General features: G+C 37.7%; 1 protein-coding gene across 1 annotated transcript in view; it reads left to right on the top strand.

The window, feature by feature from the left end:
- Nucleotides 1-14,844, top strand: part of LOC100488567 (connector enhancer of kinase suppressor of ras 2) — a 276,323-nt gene that overhangs the window by 211,421 nt on the left and 50,058 nt on the right. The window contains exons 12-13 of the mRNA XM_031891318.1: nucleotides 5,816-5,902; nucleotides 10,228-10,475. Coding sequence (XP_031747178.1) covers nucleotides 5,816-5,902; nucleotides 10,228-10,475 — 335 coding nt within the window. The remainder of the gene's footprint in view (nucleotides 1-5,815; nucleotides 5,903-10,227; nucleotides 10,476-14,844) is intronic.

The raw sequence follows: 14,844 nt of genomic DNA, 5'->3' as shown, positions 1-14,844 counted from the left end.
GAGTTAAAAGTGCACTTCAGACACGTGAAGTAATCGTATAGGTTGGATGCAGTAATTGCACTGACACTAATAAGGTTTCCTCAGAAGGGTTTCTAATGTTCCTAGTGAAGTAGTTGGAAATTACAAGAGGGAACTAAACTGATGGTGTACTTCAAGTTACTCTAATGGGGCTTTGGCCAGGTATAGTAACCCATGGCAGCCCATAAGATGTTTGCTTTTAAACAGGTGACCCAGAAATGCTACTTGATGATTGGTTGCTACAGTGAGGAACATAAGTATTTGAACACCCTGCGATTTTGCAAGTTCTCCCACTTAGAAATCATGGAGGGGTCTAAAATTCACATTGTAGGTGCATTCCCACTGTGAGAGACAGCATTTAAAAAAAATCCAGGCTTTGGCCAGGTATAGTAACCCATGACAGCCCATAAGATGTTTGCTTTTAAACAGGTGACCCAGAAATGCTACCTGATGATTGGTTGCTACTGTATAGGTGATTAGATCTGTAGTAAACTTTGCACCTTTTATTACACAACCCCAATGGAGATGAACTTAAGAGCTTCTCTGTCCCTGGACTGATTACACTAAACAGAAAAAGGTGATTGCTTTCTTGTAGAGGTTAAGAAATGTTTTTTACAAAAAATGAATATGCCTTTTTCTTCCGCAAACAGACCTGGTGAATTACCAGAACTTTCTGTATCTCCCAGATGAGCCTGAGCTATAGGTATTTTAACAGCTGGAGGTAATTCTCATTAGCAAGTGTCCAGTCCTAACACTAAAAGGTCATCTCAGTGGTGCTTGGGACTTGGGATCTTTCTATCTCTGTGCCTATACACTTGAATGCCGACACTGGCAGTTGACACCCAGAGAACTAACCTTCTGCTCCAACAGTTGTAGCCTATGGCTGCTCTGCTACCTACCCTCAGTATGACTCTCACTATGAGCTATAACAGGATCTGGTTATTCCTTTCTACTTGTCCTTCTGATGCCTTCTACCTCAAGCTCCCCCACATCACCTGCTACAGCAAATAGGCTTTAAAGAGACAGAACATTACGGTGTCTTCTTTAATGATTAGTGTCTCCACTTTAATGATTAGGGGCACCTGACACTCCTGGCCAATTAGCAACTATCAGGGAAACAGCACCCCCTTCCAATAAAACATGAAGAAGTCCTCTCTTATTAAAGGTGAGCAAAACATTTCACTTTCTACATGTATAACACAGGTAATAACTGTTGCTTTACAAATTTGACAAATAATTATCCTATCACATAATATAACCTAATATCCTGGAAGGATATCACAAAGCAACCACAAAGTTGTCTCTGACTCAGTAATATTACTCTGACACGAGACCATTCTTCCTCTAGGAGTGTTGTGTTACTTGTGAAATTAGAAAAGATTTTTTAGGTTCCTCAATTAACTAGTATACTATTTTAGTACATTTACAAATAAGTGGCTCTTGTATGATAATCACTTTTTATTTCCTTGCATTGCATTTAACTGAACAACCAGCTGAAGAGGAACCATAATGGCTTGATGTGTGACAGGAAAGTGGGAGTATACAGTAGATTCCAGTGCCACCTTACAATAATCTTATGACTGATCCGAATATGATTTAATTTCAGCATTTGTATTACACTTGGCTGTAGAGAAGAATCATCTTGTATATGTTTCAGAAAACAAGCAGAGTTGACAATTATAAACCAATATGGGGTCTACAAGATACTGTTCATGGCCAAATAAATGACATGTAAGGAGTGATTTGTACATAAAACACAATTTGATTTACTCAAAATATGAGCAGAAATCTGACCTTTAGCTGTACCTTTATCGGGAATCCCACTCCAGAGTGCATGCCTGGAATAATTATAGGCTCAGTGTTGGCAATGTAAGTGCTCACAATATGTCCAACTGCATGCAGCTGCTTAACATAACTGACCTTGCTGTGAGGAAGCCAGCTGTATTAATTAGACTGTATTTCATATGCATTCATGTTCCATTTCTATTAATAGCCCTCAAACGCCAGCTAAATGCAGGTCATAGAGTAACCTTAGCTACAAATGTCACATCGTGGCAGTCATTCTAGAATTCATAGTTTATGACAGGAGATCCTGTTTCAACAGTAAGTGCTGCACTAGTGCATTGTAAAGGCTTCATTTATTAGCAAACAATGAAGAAAATACAGAGTATCTAGGTTTACTACAGCATGAAAAAAGTCCAGAATGACATTGGTTTTTCCTGTTCAGCCTTGGCATTCCCACTAACTGGACCAGGTTATGGGCAGTGAAGTTATTTGACCTTGATCCACAGCCTCTAAGGGGGAACCACTGAACAGAATATTTCTTGATATAGTCCAAACTTCAGTTAATTATTTATTAATAGTAATTAGTACAGGTATAGGACTGGTTATCCAGAATGCTCGGGACCAAGGGTATTCCAGATAAGGGGTCTATCCGTAATTAGGATCTGTAAAAAATCAATAAAACATTAATTAAACCCAATAAGATTGTTTTGCATCCAATAAGGATTAATTATATCTTAGTTGGGATCAAGTATAAGGTACTGCTTTATTACTACAGAGAAAAAGGAAATCAGTTTTAAAATTCTGAATTATTTGATTAAAATTGAGTCTATGGGAGACAGGCTTTCCGTAATTCGGAGCTTTCTGGATAACGGGTTTCTGGATAAGGGATCCCATACCTGTATTAGCAATTGAACTATTCAGCTTTTGTACAACCAAACAATATGCCCTTGCTCTGTCTGGCAAAGTTGTTGAAAAGAGTCCAAAATTAGAGAAACCATGTTGCTGGAAAGCTTAATAAGCTGTTATAAAGGGGATGTTCAGCCCCTGTGACAAAAAGATTTTTTTTGTAAATTGTCTTTATTATTTTAAATGTTTCGTTTTGAAGCTACAGACAATTTAAGCTTTGGATCAGCGCTGCTAAAATTCTCACGGATCTGCTTTGTGCTCTCTCTGTAGGGGTTTTTCCAGACCAGGACTTGGCAAGCTACCAAATGAAAAAGTTGAAACTGAACTGGTTACTGCACAATCCTTCCTTCTGCTGCATCATTTGCATATCTTTGATAACATTGGCTGGCAAGATTCAGTTAATCAGATCAATGAAACACAAATGAAGCAGGAGAGGGCAGGTGTGCGCAGTAATCAGTTTAGTGTCAACTTCCTGTTAGGCAGAATGCAAGTTGGTGTTGGCGATCCCTTTCTAAAGAAAGAGGAGAGATCAGAGGAGAGAGAGTTTTAGCAGCGCTGATCATGGTCTGTAGCTTCAAAACTATACATTTTAAATAATAAAGATAACCTACAAAAATATATTTTTTTTGACAGGGGCTCTTCAAATTCAGGCTATTGTCTGAAGGGGAACATCACCTTTAAAACAAAATGAACAGCAGTCATCATGGATATTGTTAGGTATTCAAAGCTGTTATGTAGGTACAATAGATACTGTAGTCTTGGATGAGGTGATAAAAATAATAAAAATACCGGGAAGGTTTTTTAGTATAACCTCCAATGAGCAAAGACAGATCAATATGTGGATGAAGTGTTGTTACCATTTGATGAAATCCTTAACACATACAGCTAAGGAACCCTGACGAATGACACTCATAGCCTTTGCATTATTGATTAAGTTCAGAAGGGAATGAGTTTTTCGTGGAAGGAAAAAATCTGAAACCATGGTGTCAGACATGGGAATTACATGAAGACTCAATGATTTATAGAAAACTTGATTAATATGAGAACCCCCTAAGAGGAAGAACTATAGTATGGACTGATGTAGTAAGGTAAGCTGCCACAGCTGTGATAGAAATGATCAAAGTAACCAGACATCACAGTCATTTTCTCCTATTCAAGATCTGGGATAGACAAGCTTGAATGCTTATCAATCCTCAACTGTCAGCCTGGTATAACAGTAGCTACAGAATTATATATGGGCCCATTGGTTCCATTGATATTGCGTCCACTTAAATTCATTTTATCAACATGCCACTAAAGCACAGCATAAAATTGCCATGTACATTACTGGTAGTAAAACAATGTTTATCCTCTAATTGTAATTGTTACATTTTTGTTTTGTTGAAGCTGTATATAAATAATCTAAAACAATGGTTGCTATATACTGTAGCTGGCACATTGGCATTCATTCCCAACTCTTAGCTTACAGGCTCAGGGCACTTTCAGGAATCCATAATACTGTGAATGAGTATGTGGGTAGTGGGGAGTTTAATCTTTAAAACTCCTTCCTACTAAAATTGCATTGGCAGTGAAGAATTTCCTACAGAGTTGATACAGTATAATACGTGTGTAGACTATAAATAATATCATAAAATCCGACACCCTAAAATGCTTATCCCCTATATCTGTGCATTTAAGATGTCAGAACACTTGTAGGGTAATGGGACACTGGATGATTTCTAGCATTTTCTTGCCCCTTCATTTTGTCAGTTTATGTGAGCTGGTCAAAACTGTAGTAATTTCCCCAATTGAAAGTGCATGGGCATTGGGTCACTATACAAGACAGATGCATATGAACAATTTCCAGTTTGACCATCTGTCTTCTTATAACATCAACCTACGGCAGATTCATTAAGATTCAAATTTCCATTTTTTTTTTTAGTTAAAAATAGCTTGATAATGTTGAATGGGTGCTTATTTAAGAAAAAATATTGAAACTCAATCTTTTAAAAACATAAAATACAACTTAACATTAGCTTCTAAGTGAACTCGCCAGCTTCTAGATGATGGTTTTTTTTAATTTGAATTAAAATTTTTGACAAGGAAACCTCAAATTGCAATAAAAACTAGGTGAAGCGACTTCCCCTCTGGGCTTTGCAAGGCCAACAAGCAGGCACCACAGGGAGCAATCAGAGTCTAGATGTTTCAGTGCAAGGAATATTAACAAGACTCCCTGTAGCTCTACTAAACTGTGCCAAATGAGGCTTGATATTAAGTAACTTGCCCCAATGTTATTGTAGCACTCTGCACAAATGAAAAGCTGATAACAGTGTTGTGTAATAATGGAATAATATAGAATTATATAGTATATTTCATTAGAGGTTGTGCTCTTTGTAAGGAAATATTTGTCATTTAGCCAGTACAGGTATGGGATCCATTATCCATAAACTGGTTATCCAGAAAGCTCTCCTGTAGAGGCCCCTTTTTTGCTAAAAAGTTTTAAAAATGAATTCTAAATGTATAACTATATTAATTGTATATACATTTTCTCTCTTTAAAAGAGAAGGAAAGTTCTGAAGCAGTTTATTGCTCGAAAGCTATATTTTTTCTGCAGAATGCTTATACCAGAGTAAACAGCCCTTTTGTTCACTTAAGATAGCAGGAGTCGTTTTAGCTTGGTCTGACTTCACTTCCAGGCAGCAGCATTCAGGCAGGGAACAGCTCTTAGCTCAGATTACAGCAGAGAGGGGAGGGGGAGAGAGCAGAAGGGAGGTAGAGAGAGGACCAAACTGAGCAGGCTTATGCTGTACCCTGGAGGATTTTTCTGAGAGCAGGAAATCTGACACAGAAGATCATGTATACAGAATAGAAGCAAATAAATTAAATATTTCTTTTCAATACAAGCAGAAGTTCTGTAAGTGTTTATTGCTGTATTTTTAAAGACCTTTCTGATAAAGCTTACATTGGGAACTATGTTCTTAAAAGGGCTGTTAATGAGTAAACATTGCTGTAAGCCAAGGGCTTGATTTTAATCTCCCTTCTTTCTTTCCTTGAACAGCTTCTCTCTGTATAGCTACATCTTCATGTAATGAAACTGATATAATGGGATCTTGTCTTATCTTTTCAGGTGATCTGAGACCTGTTTCTATGCCCACAGAATACAGCTGGTTAGGGGAATCCAAGGAGCCAAATATGTACAAAAGAGGTAGTAGAGGTGAGTACAGCCTTATGTGCAGTATTACTAATGCAGTTTGAAGAAATACTCTTTTCAAGGGGCATCCTTAGTTTTATACTTTTTTTCTTACAACAACTGGCTTTTGCCAGAAGTCACAAATTGTCAGTCGGGGCCTGGACATGGCTAACGGACACCTCTTGGTGGTGGAGCAATATTTGCAGATGGTTTATATTCTCTACATTTGTAGTGCCTGTACTATTTCTATTGCATATGTGAAGTCTGAATCTGCCTGTATAACTTTCCTGTCTGTCCTGTACACTGCTGCTCCTTTATAGGTTGTCACAAACAGCAGTTGCAAAGCAAGTGCCAAAACATTCTCTCATTACAACATCAAAATTCCCCTAGAGGGCTTAGCAAATATATGCAGAAAAGCAGAGCCTGTAAATCATTTGCTTTATACAAGCGAATTCTAAAAAAAAAAACCTAATACACTATTCAAAGATGTCACTGTAAATATTATAAAAAGTACATGATTTATTTTGTCCCTGCAAAGACTTCAAATATTTGTAACTATCAAAATTTTTAAGTGCTAGTGCTAGTTAAATGTAAAAGTAGCTTTTAGTATGTTTTATATGGGTCTGATTTAAGTAACTTTTCAGTTCATTATTCTTTGTATGGTTATTGAATTATTAGCATTCCTATTCTAGCTCTTTCGCTGTGCTACATAAATAACAGATAATAATAATAAGAATCTTAAAGGTAGTGAAATTATTTAGAACTCAGAGCAACATATAGTATTTTATTAATTCAGTTTTCAAGATATTAGCTGTTTTTCACTCCCTTCACGCCCCTTCCTGTTCTTGGCCAGCTAGCCAAAACAGCAGAATCTTAAGTTACTGATGTAGAGGACATTTCCTTACACTTCTCTGCATCAGTTCTATTGCTCATTGTGCAATGTCTGGCCAAGAGATACCTGAGGCCGACTGCTGCTTTCTGGAAAGCATAGAGAGTACAGAGTATTCTTTTATAACTGGTGGAAACCCATTATTCAGAAAGCTCCAAATTAATTCAAAATATTAAAAATGATTTCCTTTTTTATCTGTAATTATAAAACAGCACCTTGTACTTGAAATAATAAGTAGAGATATAATCAAAAAAACATTTATAATAAGAGGCACTAAGTTTGCCAAGTAGCAGTAAACCATAGCAACCAATAATATGTTAGCTTTTAAACAGATGACCAACAAATCTGCTAATTGGATGCTAAGGGTTACTGCTCCAAGGCTAACTTAGTGCCTTTAATGGCATAACCCCAATAATATTAGAAAGATACAATTAATCCTTATTGGAGGTAAAACAATCCCTTTTGGTTTATTTAATGTTTAAATATTTTTTTAGTAGATTAAAAGTATGGAGATCCAAATTACTGAAAGACCCCTTATCTGGAAAACTCCCAGGTTCCAAGCATTCTGTATACCAGGTCCCATACCTGTACTATGAAGAGAAAAAATCCTTTTCAGCTTAAATTTGTATTAAGGTGTGTTTTGTACGACAAATGCTCTAAGAGTATTGTCCTTAATGCTGCTGAATATGTACTTGTTTAAATATAACCAGCTCTGCTAGCAGCGTGGGAAGCTATCATCAAGATGCCCACTCATGCTATTAGCAGCTCACTTGTGTTAAGCAAAATTTAAGAGAATGTGAGAGGTTGTTCAAGGATTCCATTATAACTAAAACTACAAGGAAATATCTTGCATTGCATAGTCGTCTTTAACATAAAAATGGTGTGTTATTTGGTGTATACTAGTATAAAGTACTAACACTTTGCATATTATAAACCTAACCCAAATACCATGAAATATGTTGTCTGACCGAGTAAATTCTAGATCCCAATTATCACAGTAGAAAGGCAGTACTTAATTAGAACTTGCTTAATGTGCTCTCCAAGATGCTAGCTCTATTCGAAGCACAGGTTTATATATTCTTTAGACTGTGCTACTGGTCATATAGATATTTGGGTAGCATGACTGTGCCACTGGAGTCAATCTATCTAAAGCCATCCGTGGTGTTTCTTCTATGGGATACAGTTCATCTATTAGTCCCTCTGTATGGTCACTATATATTTATATATATATATATATATATATATATATATACGATACGTAGATTCAGCACTCCTAAGCGTAGTCCATAGACCCTGGTGCTACCAATTAAGCATTAAAAATAAAAATCTAGTGAATATTGGTGCACAACAGGAATCATTTAAAACATAACTTTTATTATAATAAATACATTACACGACAGGCCAACGTTTCGGTCTGTATCTGAGACCTTTATCAAGACCATGATTCCCGGTGTGCACCAATATTCACTAGATTTATATATATATATATATATGCAAAAAGAGGAACACACCTTCAAATTTAAATCATATGACTGGGCGGCAGTAATGCATAGGTAGTTATTTTACAAAGTACAGCACTTTATAGGTCTTTTTAACAACACTAAAGTGTATTTATGGGTTCAAAAAACACACCCTAATTACTGGGTTTTTCAAGGGAACAAACCAAATTAAGTGTGTTATATCATAAGATCGCAGGGACTTAGCATGGCCTGTGACATTGGATTCCATTTGCTGCATGTTTCAGGTTGGTTCTTTAGGTGTTAATGTGTGGATGGTGGCAATGTGGAAGTGTTTTTTACTTCGAAATGTAATTGGGAAACCAGTTGTTTTGTATGACAGTGTATGGCTCTAAAACATTGCCTGTCTTTTCTACAAAAATGTATATATATATATATATATATATATATATATACAGTATATATATATATATATAAAGTCAAATATCTCTGCTATTTAGTAGTGTTACAGCTGTAAATGCACCTGTGTAACACTGCCTGAAGATATATAATTCTCTCTAGGCTCCTTTGCAAATGTGCATGTTGGTTTAGTAAATGCAGTGTGCCTGTGGAATACATTGTTACTTTCTCAAGTAAAAGTCATGCATATTTTTGCTACTTGCAGTAAGCTAGACCATCCCCCTAAATATATCACTGCCCTCAGCTATCTGCCAAGTCTTTCACTTTCAGGTGCTGACATATTAGATATTCTCACTAGAAGTTTGAAAAGCTTCTTGCTTACGCAACCTCAAAACGCATTGTCAGTATTTTTACAGTTTGAGAGCGCAGTGCCTATTTCATGTTTCCTGTATTCTTTATAGCCACAATGTTGCTGTTTATTTTTTTCAGCTTTTGTATCTCTATTAAAGTGAGTCCACAAGGGGAGCTAATTTGACTTAAGTGAATCAAAAAGGGCCATCATCATCACCCAATTATTGTTCTAAATCTGCTTGAAAGCATAACGATTGCTAATTGTAGATATTGGGCTGCAAATGTAAATATAGGTATCAGTAACCAATCAGCAAATAGCATTTGCTAGTCTACTGTTTGCACACAAGCAAATAAGTGTTAACATATAAGTTGCCAGACAAGGGGCAGAACTTGCACCTTCTATTATATTAACCCAAAATTCATATAATCAAATCTATTCATATTATACATAATGATGCCTTTTAATGACAAGATTAGTATTCATTTACATATGCGCCCTTAAGCATTAGAAACAACTATGCATTTTTGCAAAGGAAGCATATAATAATAATAACATATAATAATAATATAATATAGAAATATTAAAGTCTTCATGCGCACTGTACTTAACACCTATGTTTCACCAAAGTCTACTGGCTTGTCATGTGTTTGTGAGTCCTTGCTTGTGTTTGAAATAGCAGTGTATAGCTAGGAACTAGCACCTGCTTTATTAATTGCTCTTTGTGTGGTTGTGTGGGTGCACCACGTCCACAGGTACCATCTGCATTCATTAGCCTTACAGTTTGCATTGCTTGTTATAACCAAACATGCAACAGGTATGGTGTCCAGAAACATAATAAATTACACTGAATAACAGCAACAATGTGCAAAGTCTGTTAAACAATCCTAGGAAAATGTTTGTTTTGCATTATGTGAAGTGACTCCTTTGTACCTAACTTTATTAATGTATTAATCAAGGGTGCAGAGCTGCTAGGACTTGTAGTTCAACATCTGGAAGTCAAGATTTAAGCAACCCTGCTTGACAGAAAATGTAAGCCTGTTATGTATGATTTTTGAAAGCAAATCACTCAGAGTACATTATATAGGATGTAACAAGAAAAAAATTACCCATTTGTTCAACAAAAATGGTTACTGGATTTTTTTCATGAACTACCTCACTTCTTACCCCAAACAGATAACTTCTGAAATCAGTAGATAAATCACTATTTCCATGTAGCCTTTACTTATTTTATTTTATTTTTTTTTTTCAACAGACTCTGAGAATTCGCTCCTGCGCTACCTGAGTGATGATAAAATCCTAGTGATACAAGAAGAGCCGGTTACACAGAAAGACAACAAAAGGGACACAGGGCGCAGGTCAAGAAAAAAAGGCAAGAACACAGGTAGCCCGAGCTACCCAATCAGTCCATCAATGTTAACTTCCACTGGACGCCTAGACCCTGCTCAGCAAGATGTCTTGACATTTTCACTGGCTGAGAGCAACACGGTTCCATTATACCATGTAAGTAGAGGCACATCCTGCTGTTCAACATAAGCAAACCCTTGTATCGTGCTGCTCTCAGTTTTCTCAGTGTCAAAGATGCTGGTTAAACTGGTTGTAATGATTTTATGTGCTGTGTAACTACTAACACACAGACTTGGCCAACAACTGAGTTGAACCAAAAGATTTAATAAACTAGGACCCCAGCAGAAAAGTATAAGGAGCAGGCAGAACACAAAACAAAATGGTCAGCAAGCAAGTCCAAGGTCAGGCACAAGGTCTGGAAAGGAGGCAGGCAAACAAAGTCCGTGAGACAGGCAGAAGGTCAGGGCAGGCAGCAAACAAGCATAAATCCAAATAAAAAGACAGAGGTTAAAAACCAGGGAGTTAGAATATGAGGAGACAAGGACAGGGCAAAAAAAAAGTTACAGATCTTAGGATACTTGGACAGGAACTCAGAAGACTTGGTCTCAGCAAAAGAGGTAATAGAAAGAGGCCAGTTTAAAGAACCCAATATGGCAGTTTCCTGCAGGTAAATCATAGGAGTCAGCCAGAGGAACAGACAGGGAGAAAAGACAAAGACATAACCTGCCAGGCCCAAGCCACTCTGCCTCCTATGGCTCAACCTGCAGGAGCAGTGGCCTATACCCAGCAGGTCCCTAGCTTTAGGCCAGGGAGTTTCTGACAGAATGTGCTATATTAGTTTCAAGCCGAGACAGACACAGCTTTGTGATCTCGGTGCTAATGTGTGTTCTTATTTTCATACTATGTCAACACACATACTGTAATGTGTTATGTCTTACTGTGTTATATCTACTGGTCACCAATCTTAACAGTAGAAGAAAAACTAAATGTAATTGTCCTAGCTTCAAGCAAATTACCCAAGTAAAATGTAAAATGTAAAGTTGCTGCTCCAAAAAATTGGACACCTTAGTGGGTGACATTCCAAGTATTTGTTGGAAAATATCCATGCATTTTTATTTAGGAAATGTAAAAACTGAATTGATGATTACAAATATCTGATATAAGTGATCATGTGGTTTAGTTACAGGCAACAGATGAAATGACTGTGGTATATGAAGCATTGCAAAACCCCCTTTTGTCATTTCTTCTTTCATAGTGAAGCTACAAACATGTTTCTTCCTCTATCTAAAACATTTTTACTAAGGTTTAGAATGTTAAGTCAGCATTGCTTGGTGGAAAAGTGGTGGAAAATTAATCTTGTATTAAAGCTTATTAAAGTTTAATGTTTTTTGGTTTTTTTTTAATTAAGGGTGTGAGTATTACCCACCCCCAAAAGTATGCGTACAAGTAAATGACTAATGTATAGCATTGTAAGAATTAAATGCCAGATTTCATACATATTAAATGTCATTTTTCCTGACTTTCATAGTCAAAAAGTGCAGTTAATGAAGCAAATATCTGACTGGTTGCTATGAGTAATACAGCTGGGCCATGCTTCCATATTTGTGTATAGCCCTGTGTTTTATTTGTACACAAGCTCAAAAGAGTTTAGGGTTGATCCCATTCAGTACAGTGCATTGAAGCCTTGTGGAGCTTTAGATGTGAGCTTCCTTTCCTAAATGATCTGACAGATGATCAAAATGATCTTATAACTGCCCTTAGGAGAGTATCCAAGAGCTTCTCAGTAAAGCCCAAAGCTGTTTCTGTGTACAGCTGTTTTATTTAGTTTGGTGCTTAGCTGCCGTGTACATATACGGCACACTCCTCCCTCTAAGCCAGTGATTTTCTATCTTTTTCAGGTCAAGCTCCCTTTGAAACCTATCATTGCCCCCCCAACCATGGGTGGGGGGGCACCCCCACCCATGGTCATGCTCATAACAAAGTATATAGCCTCTGCAAACATATATCAAGCATTACTGTATCAGCCATACAGTCATAGTTCCAAGAATAATTAGGGCGGCCAATAATTGTCCTCTCCCAATTCTCACTCTGATTAATCTTTGGGAGAAAATCTATGGGAAAAAATTGTCATTCTTCTCAAATTTCACCCCAAATGGACAGACAGGATGGGGGCATCCACACAGTTTGGGAACCACTGCTTTAAAGGAGAAGGAAAGGCAAAGTCACTTGGGGGTGCCAAAATGTTAGGCACCCCCAAGTGACTTAAATTGCTTACCTTGTACCCCGGGCTGGTGCAGCCATACGGACAGAACAGCACCAGCCCAGGGTAGCTGCAGCGCTTTCTCCTTCCTGCTTCGCTCGCGCGCATGCGCAGTAGAGTGAAAAGCGGAATTTTAACAGAGAAGTCGGCTTTTCACTCTACTGCGCATGCGCCTGTCCTTAGTCCTTCCAAAAGCGAAGGCGGAAGGAGGAAGAGCTGCGCTACAGGTACCCTGGGCTGGTGCTGGTAAGCGATTTAAGTCACTTGGGGGTGCCTAACATTTTGGCACCCCCAAGTGACTTAGCCTTTCCCTGTCCTTTAAGGGAATCAGCTCCCTTCATCCCCTGTAGGGGTTAGCTGCATAGCATTTTTGCAGGGCTTGCAGGGAGGGATTGCAAGTGTGCTGGGCCCTTCCAAATATTTTCTTGCAGGAGGACCTGGCGCCTTATTGTTACTTACATAGTACTTACATAGCAAAGCCCGCTTTTGTTGACACACCCCCAATAAACCATTCCCCAATTTACAGATACAACCTTTAGAAAATACTTAAATTAATAGTAACCTAGTAAATTAGGTTGAAAAAAAAGATGTACGTCCATCACGTTCAACCATAATGCCTATATTTAACCTGCCTAACTTCTAGTTGATCCAGAGGAAGGTAAAAAACCCCATCTGAAGCCTCTCTAATTTGCCGCAGAGGGGAAAAAATTCCTTCCTGACTCCAAGATGGCAATCGGACCAGTCCCTGGATTAACTTGTACTAAGAGCTATCTCCCATAACCCTATATTCCCTCACTTGCTAAAAAGTCATCCAACCCCTTCTTAAAGCTATATAATGTATCAGCCAGCACGACTCAGGGAGGAAATTCCGCAACTTCACAGCTCTCACAGTAAAAAATTATTTCCGAAAATGTAAACGGAACCTCCTTTCTTCTAAACGGAGTGTCCGTAAGAAGGACCTACTGGTAAATAAAGCATTAGAGAGGTTATTATATGATCCCTTACATATTTATACATAGTTATCATGTCACCTCTTAAGCTCCTCTTCTCCAATGCAGTGGCAATTTCATGTATAAAACCCCCAGAACACATAGTAGGATGACACAGTAGCAATTCCATGTAAATACCCCCAGAACTCATAGCAGGATAACCGCAGTGGCAATAGCACGTGTAAGGTGCTTTCTTTCGTCTCTTTGTCAGTTATATTATCCATCTACTGTATATAAAATTGCAGTGCTGGAAATGCTTTGTACTTAATAAGTACATAATATGTATGTAGGGCATAAAATAAGATAAATGGAAGTGCAGAGTACCCCTCCAAACAAGGAAAAAGACACAATACATAATAAATTGTGTTTTGCACTCACAAAAATGGTATATCTCAATAGTGCAGCGAACTGGGAGAACCAGGTGTGCAAAGATGACTTTTGTAGTGATAGTTATTTCCAAAGAACAATATTGGTTTAACATTGCTGCATACCATATATACATGCCCAGAGTTCTACAAGGCAAGTCTCATAACAATTTGGGAGCAGTCAGTTTTCCTCAAACAAATAAAGCCATTTTAAGATAATGTGAGAAAACTTGGTGTTGGTAGGGAAACAAATAACCATTCATCTCAGTACATTCATAAAGTCTGCATCAATGAAGATTGATGAATGTCCCAGTTACCCAGTGATCTGTTAAATGGACTTTGAATGCTCACTGAGATACAATTTTTGCTTTAAATTGAAACTCTGGTTTATGATCTCACAAGCAGAGACCTCTCTACAATTCATTCAAGTCAGAGTACATGTGGGGTGGACACCCCAAAGGGACAGAAGAAGTAGCTGGGGGAGGTTGAAGGATGATTTGGGAAGAATACATGTTTTTCCTTCTGGAAGCTCAGTGTTAGGTCAGTTAGGGTGAAATTTAGACTGAACAGTGGTTTGCTGTATTAAACCTTCTCAGAAGTATAGTACTTCTAAGGCACAAAAGCATGCTCAACAAGCTCCTTTGCCCCCTTTAGTCCCATACAGTTTTTAGACCCATTATCTGATGTCCCAGTATCTGAAAACTGGCACACGGAGAACAGAAAGGAAAGCAGAGGAGGGATAAGTTGTTATTTTAAACCCCGTCATATCAGTGAGCACTAAATTAAACTGTATTTAAGTGTAGAATTTATGGGGGGAAGTTATCTGTCATTCCTACTCAACATTTCTTGAATTGGAATGGTCCAAAAACTATTAAATTAGAAGAACAGGAGCAGAGTTGTCAGAAAATAGT

Source organism: Xenopus tropicalis, chromosome 8 (genome assembly GCF_000004195.4).
Source record: "Xenopus tropicalis strain Nigerian chromosome 8, UCB_Xtro_10.0, whole genome shotgun sequence".
NCBI lineage: Eukaryota > Metazoa > Chordata > Amphibia > Anura > Pipidae > Xenopus > Xenopus tropicalis.
This window is presented reverse-complemented; position numbering and strand designations above follow the sequence as displayed.